We start from the raw sequence: 12,919 nt of genomic DNA, 5'->3' as shown, positions 1-12,919 counted from the left end.
TATTTTAGCTGTGTGCTTAGGGTCAATGTCTTGTTGGAAGGTAAACCTTCGGCCCAGTCTGAGGTCCATAGCACTCTGGAGAAGGTTTTTGTTCAGGATATCCCTGTACTTGGCCGTATTCATCTTTCCCTCGATTGCAACCAGTCGTCCTGTCCCTGCAGCTGAAAAACACCCCCCAACAGCATGACGCTGCCACCACCATGCTTCACTGTGGGGACTGTATTGGACAAGTGATGAGCAGTGCCTGGTTGTCTCCACACATACCGCTTAGAATTAAGGCTAAAAAGTTCTATCTTGGTCTCATCAGACCAGAGAATCTTATTTCTCACCATCTCAGAGTCCTTCAGGTCCTGTCATGTGTCTTGCCTCTCCTCAGTGTGTGGAGACAATGTTGTTGTGTGTGGAGCATGATGTTGATGATGATGTCACAAGGCAGCAGGCACAAAAACTGATCTACCTGATGGTTAGCACTGGGCTTGAAATCCCTTTGGTTGGCTGAGTAGTTAAAACATCAAAGTGGCAGCGGGGCATCAGAGAACTAGCATTCCCACTGGGCTACTTTGGATATGCTTACCAACAAAATCCAAAATGTCTTTGTCGAGTACTTTTCATGTGACGTTTAAAATGTTGAAACAGAACCTTTCATTTTTTTATTCCAACTTTTTGTCACAGACATAAAAATAGTGCTTAAGCTTTTCACTTCATCTCTAAGACAACCAGTGCTTGAAGCTTTTCAAGCACAGAAAACAATTCTCAAGCAACAAGACAATTCAACACTTAAACGTAGCTCATGACTGCAAGCATCACGGACACCCCAAGTATTCTGCTGTTGCTGTGATCTGATTGCAACATATAAGATTCTCTGAAAGCAGAAAATAATATCTTTATCATTCTCAATTTGTTCTTTCACCATATATTAGCACTACTACTCTAACAGCACTTTATAAGTTCACAATTTTAACTGCAAATAAGATTACTACAGACTTTATACCTTACAGCACTAAAAAGATTTAGACAGAGAACTGCAAAAACAATTTAATTGTCAAAAACCAGACAACGTACTGACTTTAATAGAAATACTTTCAGTCTCATCTTTATTGAGCTGATCCAAAATAAAATATCTATCTATCTATCTAAAATGGTTAAACACTGTGCACACAGCCTTCGTTAAAGGACTACATTCCGAATAAAACAAATGAAGAAAACATGCTAACAGCTTTTACCTTGAGATGCTTTGCACACAGTTTACAGCAAAATAACTCATGTTGTTTTCTCATGTGCTGTTCCAGGTCTTCAAATTTGTTAAAAATTTTCAGCTCTTTGCATTGTGGGCATTCATGCTGTAGTATGCGTCTGTTTAGAGGGAGAAACATAGGCTGTGTCAATCACCATAACAGTATTTGGTTTGTAATACTGGGAACTGGCATATATTTAATAATAAATGCAATAAGATAAAGGGTAGGTAAGTGGCATTAAGAGTAGAATATACCTGAACTGTGCACAAAATTGTAGATCACTGAAATATATGTCATACTTCTTCTCACACTGAAAGTTCTGGGTAGTAATGGTAGAAAACTGGTCGGGTTTCTTTACAAAAATAACCTGTGAAAGCAAATAAAAAGTCTTAGTTTTCAATACAATGACACCAGTTAATAAAAATGCTTCTATACTTATTTTTTGTCTTATCTACAATGACATAATTCTTAAACCAGCTTAGCAGTTACCATCAATATTAAGCAATTAGGTATGTTGGAAGACAAGTGCTGTTGTGAGATGAAAATGAAAACTTTACATTGTTGGAAGCTATGTTTGGAAGATCATGGTAAACATATTTGTGGGAGCAAGGTATTTCATTTTTAATAACAGCATAAATTAAAATGTGCGACTTGCTTTAATTTTGTGCACTTATGGTCAATATTTTCAAAGCAAATAGGCATCAGTTTTCCAACACATTTTACAGTCTTTCAAACAGGCATGAGACTGTGTATGCAATTGAAGAGTTTTTGTTTGAAGAATCATGTTGTAGCATAAAGGCCTATTACTGTGGAAAATTCTACAGTGTTTTACTTCAAAACTACTGTAACAAAAAGCATAAAAGGAATACTCCACACAAAAAATATATATTTTTTATGTTATTTACCCTATGTTCTTTTGTGTGGGGGTCAATAAAACATTTTTATCTCATTTTCATGTGGAATGGAGAGAAAGAAACTTATGAGATAATACAAGTTCATAGCGATTATCAATATTGTACAATGGCAAATAATGTGAAAAACATCTATGGGAAAAAATGACTTATTTGCATTCCATAAACCACATGTCTGTTATCCAGTCTCTTGCTCAAAACATAAGCTTTCTTGCTAAAATACTATTAAATTATTACTTCCAGAATTATCATTGAGCATATAAAAAGGAAACCCCAAGACTCACAGGGTGACTTTCTTGACTTGAAGACCTCCTTCTAACCATCATTGGTCAATTCAGTTCAAAATGTTCAATTCAAAAAGTTCGTCCCACAAGTCTAAGTTTTGTGCTCATGCGTGCACTGATAATTCAGGAGTCAGTCACTTTGTGAAACTGCTTTCAGGAGAAAATGGATTATCAAATGACTGACTGATAATTCTGGAAGTAACTACCATATATACTCATGTATAAGTCGGGTCTTGAAACCCCGAAAAGTCGATCATAAAATCAGACCCTGACTTATACGCCCATTCAAAAGTACGACACTCGATTTTTTTTTCCTACATCTTCTTGCCTCCTCTAATCTTGCATCACTTTATCAGTTGCATTGAATTTTGTTGCAGCAGCGCAGTTACTAACTTTGTTCGTTACTTCAACAACATTTAATTTAAAATCAGCTTCAATTTTCTTCTGATTGAATGCTCCATTATAGATTAAGGATGCACTTAGGGACGAGAGAGAGGTTAGGAGCATGTGCTGACACAGAGCATTGCTGTACCCACGTAGAAAAAAAAAGGCAGTGTGTTCCACGGTTACTCTCTCAGGTGGGCGTCAGCATATCATAATCCCTTGTACCAACAGTGTGAGTTTTCCCGTATTCGACCGACATAAAATACCAGACATTGTAGTGTAAAATCAAGTCCCGACTTATACGTGACTATATATATATATATATATATATATATATATATATATATATATATATATATAAATCTGCTTCTTACAACTGAGAGGGCGTGGCGGATGTTTGCCAACTGGCAGACCAACCACATGCGTTATCTGGTAAAGGGTCTTCATCTCTGATGCTGACATCAGAGGTTCGATCCCCACAAGGAGTGCAGTGGAGTGTGTATGCCTGATGAGCCCAAATAAGGGCGAAACAAATGTTGCATACTCTTTGCATTATTTGACAGTAGCTATGTAACATTCTATGATCTGCTTCTCGCAACTGAGAGGTCGTGGCGGATGTTTACCTGGCAGACCAACCACATGTTATCTGGTAGGTAACCACCAATACAATCAGAGATATATATATATATATATATAGATATAGATATAGATATAGATATAGATATAGATATAGATAGAGAGACTATGATGTTTTCTGATGACATTGTGATCTGTAGCGATAGTAGGAAGCAGGTTCAGGAGACCCTGGAGAGGTGGAGATATGCTGTAGAGAGAAGAGGAATGAAGGTCAGTAGAAACAAGACAGAATACATGTGTGTAAATGAGAGGGAGGTCAGTGGAATGGGGAGGATGAAAGGAGTAGAGTTGGAGAAGGTGGATGAGTTTAAATACTTGGGATCAACAGTACAGAGTAATGGGGATTGTGGAAGAGAGGGGATAAAGAGTACAGGCAGGGTGGAATGGGTGGAGAAGAGTGTCAGGAGTGATTTGTGACAGACAGATATCAGCAAGAGTGAACGGGAAGGTCTACAGGACGGTAGTTACAAGTGGTGTGAAAAACTATTTGTCCCCTTCCTGATTTCTTATTCTTTTGCATGTTTGTCACACAAAATGTTTCTGATCATCAAACACATTTAACCATTAGTCAAATATAACACAAGTAAACACAAAATGCAGTTTTTAAAATGATGGTTTTTATTATTTAGGGAGGAAAAAAAAAATCCAAACCTACATGGCCCTGTGTGAAAAAGTAATTGCCCCCGAACCTAATAACTGGTTGGGCCACCCTTAGCAACAATAATTGCAATCAAGCGTTTGCGATAACTTGCAATGAGTCTTTTACAGCGCTCTGGAGGAATTTTGTCCCACTCATCTTTGCAGAATTGTTCTAATTCAGCTTTATTTGAGGGTTTTCTAGCATGAACCGCCTTTTTAAGGTCATGCCATAGCATCTCAATTGGATTCAGGTCAGGACTTTGACTAGGCCACTCCAAAGTCTTCATTTTGGTTTTTTTCAGCCATTCAGAGGTGGATTTGCTGGTGTGTTTTGGGTCATTGTTCTGTTGCAGCACCCAAGATCGCTTCAGCTTGAGTTGACGAACAGATGGCGGACATACTCCTTCAGGATTTCTTGGTAGACAGTAGAATTCATGGTTCCATCTATCACAGCAAGCCTTCCAGGTCCTGAAGCAGCAAAGCAACCCCAGACCATCACACTACCACCACCATATTTTACTGTTGGTATGATGTTCTTTTTCTGAAATGCTGTGTTCCTTTTACGCCAGATGTAACGGGACATTTGCCTTCCAAAAAAGTTCAACTTTTGTCTCATCAGTCCACAAGGTATTTTCCCAAAAGTCTTGGCAATCATTGAGATGTTTCTTAGCAAAATTGAGACGAGCCCTAATGTTCTTTTTGCTTAACAGTGGTTTGCGTCTTGGAAATCTGCCATGCAGGCCGTTTTTGCCCAGTCTCTTTCTTATGGTGGAGTCGTGAACACTGACCTTAACTGAGGCAAGTGAGGCCTGCAGTTCTTTAGACGTTGTCCTGGGGTCTTTTGTGACCTCTCGGATGAGTCGTCTCTGCGCTCTTGGGGTAATTTTGGTTGGCTGGCCACTCCTGGGAAGGTTCACCACTGTTCCATGTTTTTGCCATTTGTGGATAATGGCTCTCACTGTGGTTCGCTGGAGTCCCAAAGCTTTAGAAATGGCTTTATAACCTTTACCAGACTGATAGATCTCAATTACTTCTGTTCTCATTTGTTCCTGAATTTCTTTGGATCTTGGCATGATGTCTAGCTTTTGAGGTGCTTTTGGTCTACTTCTCTGTGTCAGGCAGCTCCTGTTTAAGTGATTTCTTGATTGAAACAGGTGTGGCAGTAATCAGGCCTGGGGGTGGCTACGGAAATTGAACTCAGGTGTGATACACCACAGTTAGGTTATTTTTAACAAGGGGGCAATTACTTTTTCACACAGGGCCATGTAGGTTTGGATTTTTTCTCCTAAATAATAAAACCATCATTTAAAAACTGCATTTTGTGTTTACTTGTGTTATATTTGACTAATGGTTAAATGTGTTTGATGATCAGAAACATTTTGTGTGACAAACATGCAAAAGAATAAGAAATCAGGAAGGGGGCAAATAGTTTTTCACACCACTGTATGTATGTATGTATGTATGTGTATATATATATTAGGTTGGAGATGGTGGCACTGATCAGAAAGCAGGAGACAGAGTTGGAAGTGGCAGGGTTAAAGATGCTAAGATATGCATTGGGTGTGACGACGACGGACAGGATTAGAAATTAGTACATTAGAGGGTCAGCTCAAGTTGGACGGTTGGGAGACAAAATCGAGACGAGATTGCGTTGGTTTGGACATGTGCAGAGAAGAGATGCTGAGTATATTGAGAGAAGGATGCTAAGGATAGAGTTGCCAGGCAAGAGAAAAAGAGGAAGGCCTAAGAGAAGGTTTATGGATGTGGTGAGGGAGGACATGCAGGTGATGGGTGTAACAGAGCAAGATGCACAGGACAGAAAGATATGGAAGAAGATTATCCGCTGTGGCAACCCCTAACGGGAGCAGCCGAAAGAAGAAGAATATATATGGTATTTAACAATATTTTAACAATTTTATTTTGTTTTGAGCAAGAGACAGGATAACAGACATGTGAATGATAAGACACTACATAACAGAACCCATTGATGTTTTTACATTGTTTGTTGCTGTGCAGCAGTGATCACTGTTGACTTCAGTTATATTATAAATCTCTTTGTCTCCATTCTGCATGAATGAGTGTGTTTACATGCACACATAAATCCTGGATAAGGTGAGTAACCTGTTAAGACAGAAACCATTCTTCTTTTATGATGAGAAAAAAAAGTATTTGAGTTTTCATTTTGCAAATTGTTACGGTAAACACCATCAATGGCCACCATGAATCCGAAAACAAGCATTAAGCCTAAGTCAAGCAAGATTGTGCTGCTGAGCTCACTAGTGTACATACGTCTCATCAATGGAAATTTAGAGATGTCTGAAATACTGAGATGGATTATTTCGACCAGGAGAATGAATAATGTGATGACAGAGAACTTACCTCAGGAATTTATCACTGTGGACAATTCCACAGCCTCTACCACCTGTGGTTGGTTGCTAGACGTGTGTATGAAGCAAAGACATGCGCAGACTATGAAATCCTTAACTGTAACCTTGTTAAGGGTTTATATGGCCACATAAACGGGTTACTTGTAGATAAATAATAGATCTTTGTTTCTCTAACCAGAATAAGGGTATACTGTACACTGGCTTCCTATGAATAAATGGAATATTAAAGCACATGAGTAAAGTAACAAGTAAAATACAATTTTTGAGTGGAGTATTCCTTGAATAGGTTACAATTTTATGCTTTATGAAGTCCCACATTTATCTTTAGTCCACTCAGAGTCCAGGTCATTTGACAATAGACCCAAGGTCAATTTCAATTAAAATAAACAGCTGCAGAAAAGACCACAAGGGTTCCATCAGTCCCTTGATTTTTAAACTCTCACTACAATTTGTGCTACCATAGTTTGACACTTTTTTTATTTTACTACTTGCAATTTAAAATTTATATTTCACCAAATTTACTACATAAATTAGTGTGCTGCAACTTGTCAGTGCTCAACTATTTCTTTGTTTGCTCACATTCTATGTGTATTCCAGTGGAAACTGAATTATGGGACGATGACTAAATTGAATGTTGAATGAATCTGGCTGTGATGACCACTTCACAAAGATGTCTACAGAATTTTACCCTTACCTTTAACAAAAGGTTGCACTACTTTAAGTATTTAAATTTAATGACCAAAATTACTGTTATTTGTTTTCATCATTGCAAATATTTTAAAGCATACAGAATTACAATTTAAATAAATGTTGTTCAGTTACATTAGAGTATTTACTGTATTGGGAATATGAAATAGTATCAAATTTCAATACTTTTCTTATTATTGTATTGAAGTTTAAAATATTGTGACAACCGTACTCTGAACCAATGGGAAACCTTTATCACTTGTTATACAAAAATACATGAAAATTCATTATGATACTCTTTAGATGTACATTATTGCAAGTACCTAATGTACATCACTATCTTTCAGCAACGTTATAAAAAGACGCTCTGAGCCTATCCCTGCCTGTGTGTTAACGTATTAATGCTTTTAAAACAGTTTAATTTTGAAAAATGAAGGTGGGAGGCATTATTAAAAACGTGCCAAAACTAAAATGTGCATTACTCAAAATACCAATACTAAATAGAGAGAAAAGAGCAAAAGACCTGTTTGAAGTGCAGTTTTCAGAGTAAAAACATTGGCGCATACAGTCCTCTCCACAGGTAAAGATGAGTAAAAAGGCTATTTAAATAAAAGAAATCAGCTTTTGGTGAATTACCTTAATCTCACACTGAAAAAAATGAGAAAGCCAGCCTTTTCTCACTTTAAGTAAATTTACTTTGAGAAAAAATAATCCCTCATCAAGAAATAATTATTTTTAACAAAACTACATGTGCCAAGATTATTGGCACCAATGCAAATTCCTAAGAGCAAAGTATAACTGAAGCACTTTGAACTTTTAAATTGACCAGAGTATGTAAAAACTTTGAAGCAGTAATCCATGACTTTCTCTTTCACTGTGGTATAAATACGAAGTGGCACAGAGGGCGAATCCCCTTATTAATTTATCAACATGGGAAAGATAAGAGAACACACAATTCAAATGTGGAAAAAAAGTATTTTGACCTCCATACGTCACGGAATGGCTATAAAAAATTGCTACTTGCCTGAAAAATGCCCATATCTACAGTTATTGAAATAAATAAAAAGTTCAAATCAACTGCAACTGCTGCCACCTTGCCTGAAAGCAGACCAAAGTTTACTTTGCCCTCATGCAGTGATCAGGACAATAAGAAAAGTAAATTAAGTCCCCAAGGATCACTGTAGGAGAAATACAGGAAAAAAAAGGAATCTTTTTATCATGAAGTCTCCAATCTACCATCAGGTGCCACCTCCATATTAACAGATTATTTGGGAGGCATGCAATAATATCTCAATAAAATCAGCTTTCCTGTCATTTAACTACAAACGTAAGTGTCTGAATTTTGCTCAGCGTTACTGGAACTTTGACTGAAACCTTGTTCTTTCAACAGGCAAAACAAAAATTTAGCTTTTTTGGCAACAGACACTCAAAATGGGTTTGGCATATAAAGAAGAATGAAAAAAGCCTGATTACAAGAATACGTGAGAGAGCATGATGATGATATCACAAGGCAGGGGGCACAAAAACTGATCTACCTGATGGTTAGTATTGGGCTTGAAATCCCTCTGGTTGGCTGAGGGCTTACGACCTGTGATGTTGTGGGGCCATTTTTCCCTCCAAAGGCCCTGTGACCCTGGTTTGGGCACATGGCATTATGAACTCCACGATATACCATAAGTCTGTACATTTAGATCTAGCTGTCTCTGCCAAAAAACTAAAACTGGGTCATTGTTGGATCTACCAGCAGGACAATGATGCAAAACATGTGTCCATATCAACACAAAAATGGTTAAAGGAACACAAAATCAAGCTTCTGCCATGGTAGTCTCAGCTCCCAGACCTAAACCCCATTTAAATCTGTGGGATGAGACAGAGGAGAGGACCTAGGACCCTGGATGAGCCGGAGAGACTCTGTAAAGAGGAATGGTCTCAGATTTCCTGCTCACATTTGCCAACCTTATCAGAAAAAACTCTGTGCTGTTTTATTGGCAAAGGGAAGCTGTATAAAGTATTACATGTAGGGGTGTCAATACAATAATCATGGCATGTGTGGTTTTACAAAATTTTTTATTAAGGAGGAATTATTTTGCACTCAGAATACATTTACTTCAGTGAAATGGATTCTGTCATTTTTACACTATGAGATTAAGATAATTCACCAAAGGTGATTTTTTTATATTTTTTATTTATAGCCATATTTGCATTCATGTTTGCCAGGGATGCGAATAATTATAGAGTGGACTGACTGGTATGTATTTGACTGAGAGTTGAGCAGAACTGTAAATAACAAAATAAATAGAAAGGCATGTGATGTTGAATGGGCATTATACCACTATTTTAATATCCCTTTATTTATTTATCTTGCTTTTTATAGCCTACATTACACAGAAGTACAAACAAAAGTCCCAGGGAGCATCACTTAACTTTTTTAATGAGGCCTTTGTCAGAATGTCATTTGCCGCTCACACAATATGGGAATCAATTAAGCACATTAACGTAATGTAAGCCTATAGGAAACTGAATCTAGAATAAAGGCCGCATGCAATAAAAAATGCCTACTGTACCACTGTTTCCTTTACAAAGTACAACATTTACGTAGTACCCAATACTTGTTTCTTTTAATGTATTACCCAATGGCCCTGTTCACGGTTTAGGTGACACTTTCAGCCAACAATGACAGGTTAAAACATACTTAGAACATAAAAGGCGCTGTCACCGAGACAGTCAGAGGACTGGAATCTAGCAAACCTGATAGCAGGGGTGTGACAAGGCACAACTTACGTAACCAAACGAAACTTACAAGTACATACGTAACATCTAAAACAGTATGCCGGCTAGAAGGCATGTGGTTCTAACAAGCAAAAAGCTACCTAACCTTTATGGACTTCACCGCCAGTCTGATTAACGCTTCTCAATGAAGTTAACAGCCTGAAACTAGCACGCCGGTTCTATGCTTCATCTGCGTGTTTTCGCTTCAGGTCGTTGTCAGCGGCCTACAAAAACTACCCCGTAGCCGAGTACTGGGCCATCGCGCCATCGTGTACCTTGTCCAGTTCCTCCCGACAAACAGCGCAGTACTTCTGTTCGCACAAAACTCTCATCTTGGTAGAGCAGCGAAAGCACACCGGATGGTCGCATTTTCCCAGGGCGTAGATGTCGATTTCCTGGCAGCACAGTACACAGCTTCGTTCACTTTCCTTGCCTAATTTAGATGCCATCGCTGCCCGATTCAAGTTGTACACTTTCAAGGCGACCACACGGCAAAACCGCCGACGAACGATAGCCCTGACGTCAGTGCGTCGGCAGCTAACGAGTATATGTCTCCGTTCATGGCAATCTTGGCTCCTGAGGTAGCAGTTTCCAGTCACGCGTGATTCACAGTGCCACCTGCTGTAAGACTCCCACAATTGGCGCTTTCCTTGCGTATACTGTATTATTTTCATAAGATTTACTTAAGATGAAGACATTTAAATCACTTCAACTTTATAGTTTTTTCACCCCCATCGGACTTTCATAATAAATACTGTTCGACTCCTCTGGATGTCACGTTGAACTTCTTGGGGTACCCTTCCTCTTTTTGGCCCTCTAGACTCGAAACACCCCTTTTAAGTCAATTTTTTTGACAATATTTTGTGCCTAATTGGAAACGAGGGATCAAAATTACTCCTTTTCAAAAGATTTTGAAAAAATGGAGATCGGTAATATGGGCATGTTATGTGTCATTTTATGCTATTTCGAGATTGTGATCACAAATATAATATTTTTAATATCTGATTCTTTACGGGTAGTCCTAGCCCTCTAAAAGGCAAATAAAAATATATTTCAGACATAAGGAAGTGGGGTGTCATTTTAGACTATGTCAAGATCAGTGATTGTGAATATTATATCTTATTTTGATCCTTTACTAGGGATCTAGTCCTCTATGGATCTCTCACAGAGGGTGAAAAAATGACAGATTTCTATTACATGTTAGACTTTAAACATTTAAATTGAAGCACACATTTTAATATTTCAAATATCTGGAACAACTGTTCTTGTTTATTATGCAGTTCTACCTCAATAAGTAAATCTTTAGTTTTCTTATGAAAAAATGAATAACTTAATAAATTAATGCACATATAAATAAAATCACTTATTAAATCTACTATATAATAAAATGCTACTGTCTGTGTGTGTTTGTTTCTGTGTCCAATCCATCCAAGCACTCAGATTGGTCAATTTGGCTTTGATTACTCAGTAAAACACGATTGTGAAAGGAAGCACTCGGCAAGGGTGGATGACACAAACGAGGATACTGACAAAAGGTGAAGGAGGAATGCATCAAAGATGGGAAGTATTCATGAGAATACAAATGATGTTTTCACACTGGATAATGGGAGGCAATCTACTATTGGTGGTGTTTGAGAAACAGACTTTTCAGGAACACAAAATAGAGAGAGGAAGTGCCAAGCATGAGAGGTTGAGGCATGTAAAGACATTAAAGAAAGGCATAGGAGGAATGCTGAAGGTACATGTAAGGAAAGAGATAACACATATCAAATATTTTAAAATTAATTTTACCACATAGCTAGTGTGATAAACAAATAACAACATAAAATGTGAGTATAAATAATTAGATGTGCCATGAAATTGTTGATCTTTTTATCATTTTTTTGTATTCATTTCATTATTTCTCCATTTATTTATTCTCCATTTATTTATCTGAAGTGTTGGCTGTAAATGTGGCACTTAATGGCCACATTTATACGTTTGCCCTACCATGGATTCACTGATACAGAAAATAGTACTCACTAGAACCTTGTACTTTCAGCTTTTTCAAGGGCTTATTTCATTTTGTATGTGTCATCTATAAGATAAATAAGTAAAGAAATAATAAAGAAATACATAAAGAAATAAGCAATAAAAAAATTATTTTGTGACATATAGTCCAAACTAGGCGGCATGGTGGTGCAGTGGTAGCGCTGCTGCCTCGCAGTTAGGGGACCCGAGTTTGCATGTTCTCCCCGTGTCTGCGTGGGTTTCCTCCGGGCACTCCGGTTTCCTCCCACGATCCAAAAGACATGCAGGTTAGGTGGATTGGCGATTCTAAATTGGCCCTAGTGTGTGCTTGGTGTGTTTGTGTGTGTCCTGCGGTGGGTTGGCACCCTGCCCAGGATTGGTTCCTGCCTTGTGCCCTGTGTTGGCTGGGATTGGCTCCAGCAGACCCCCGTGACCCTGTATTTGGATTCAGCAGGTTAGAAAATGGATGGATGGATAGTCCAAACTTACATTTCATAATTATTTTATTTATTTATTTTTTGTATGTTTGTTTGTTTTTTCCAAAATAATCCTCCATACACATAAGATTAACATTATTTCATACATTGAAATGAGTTGTGTTGAATTTCTTTAAAGTTAATTTTCAGCTCTGCCCCAGGCATTCAACTTTGCCCAGCACAAAACTCCTCCCTTATAAACACACCTCCGCCCCAAACATCCAGCTTCACTCTGGCTGATGGCTACAAGGACAGTCAATAGTATGTCACTCAAAAAGCAAAATTATTTCTCAGCTTTTAAGATGGTTTTGATTTTAAAAGGTAATGAAAATGATCACTTTCGTTGTCATTGTTCATTATCATCCAGAATATATGAACAATATGATGAAAACAAGCTATATAAATGTATAATAAGTATATGCCATACCCTGTACAAAATACATTCAAGAACCATCATACTATATAAAAGATACCCTATGAGCAACACAATTATTTAAGAGA

At 37.8% G+C, this 12,919-nt stretch overlaps 1 protein-coding gene across 2 annotated transcripts in view; it reads right to left on the bottom strand.

Moving 5' to 3' along the window:
• Positions 1-10,461, bottom strand: part of znf598 (zinc finger protein 598) — a 31,462-nt gene extending 21,001 nt beyond the window's left edge. For both annotated transcript variants that reach the window (XM_039774468.1, XM_039774469.1), the window contains exons 1-3: positions 10,208-10,461; positions 1,490-1,602; positions 1,224-1,353 (exon numbers count right to left, since the gene is read on the bottom strand). In XM_039774468.1, the coding sequence (XP_039630402.1) occupies positions 1,224-1,353; positions 1,490-1,602; positions 10,208-10,381 (417 nt within the window). In that variant the 5' untranslated portion in view covers positions 10,382-10,461. The remainder of the gene's footprint in view (positions 1-1,223; positions 1,354-1,489; positions 1,603-10,207) is intronic.
• Between the last annotated feature and the right edge of the window lie 2,458 nt (positions 10,462-12,919).

The sequence above is a fragment of the Polypterus senegalus genome, chromosome 13, assembly GCF_016835505.1.
Source record: "Polypterus senegalus isolate Bchr_013 chromosome 13, ASM1683550v1, whole genome shotgun sequence".
NCBI lineage: Eukaryota > Metazoa > Chordata > Cladistia > Polypteriformes > Polypteridae > Polypterus > Polypterus senegalus.
The sequence above is the reverse complement of the archived record's forward strand: the minus strand, read 5'-3'. Positions and strand labels throughout refer to the sequence as shown.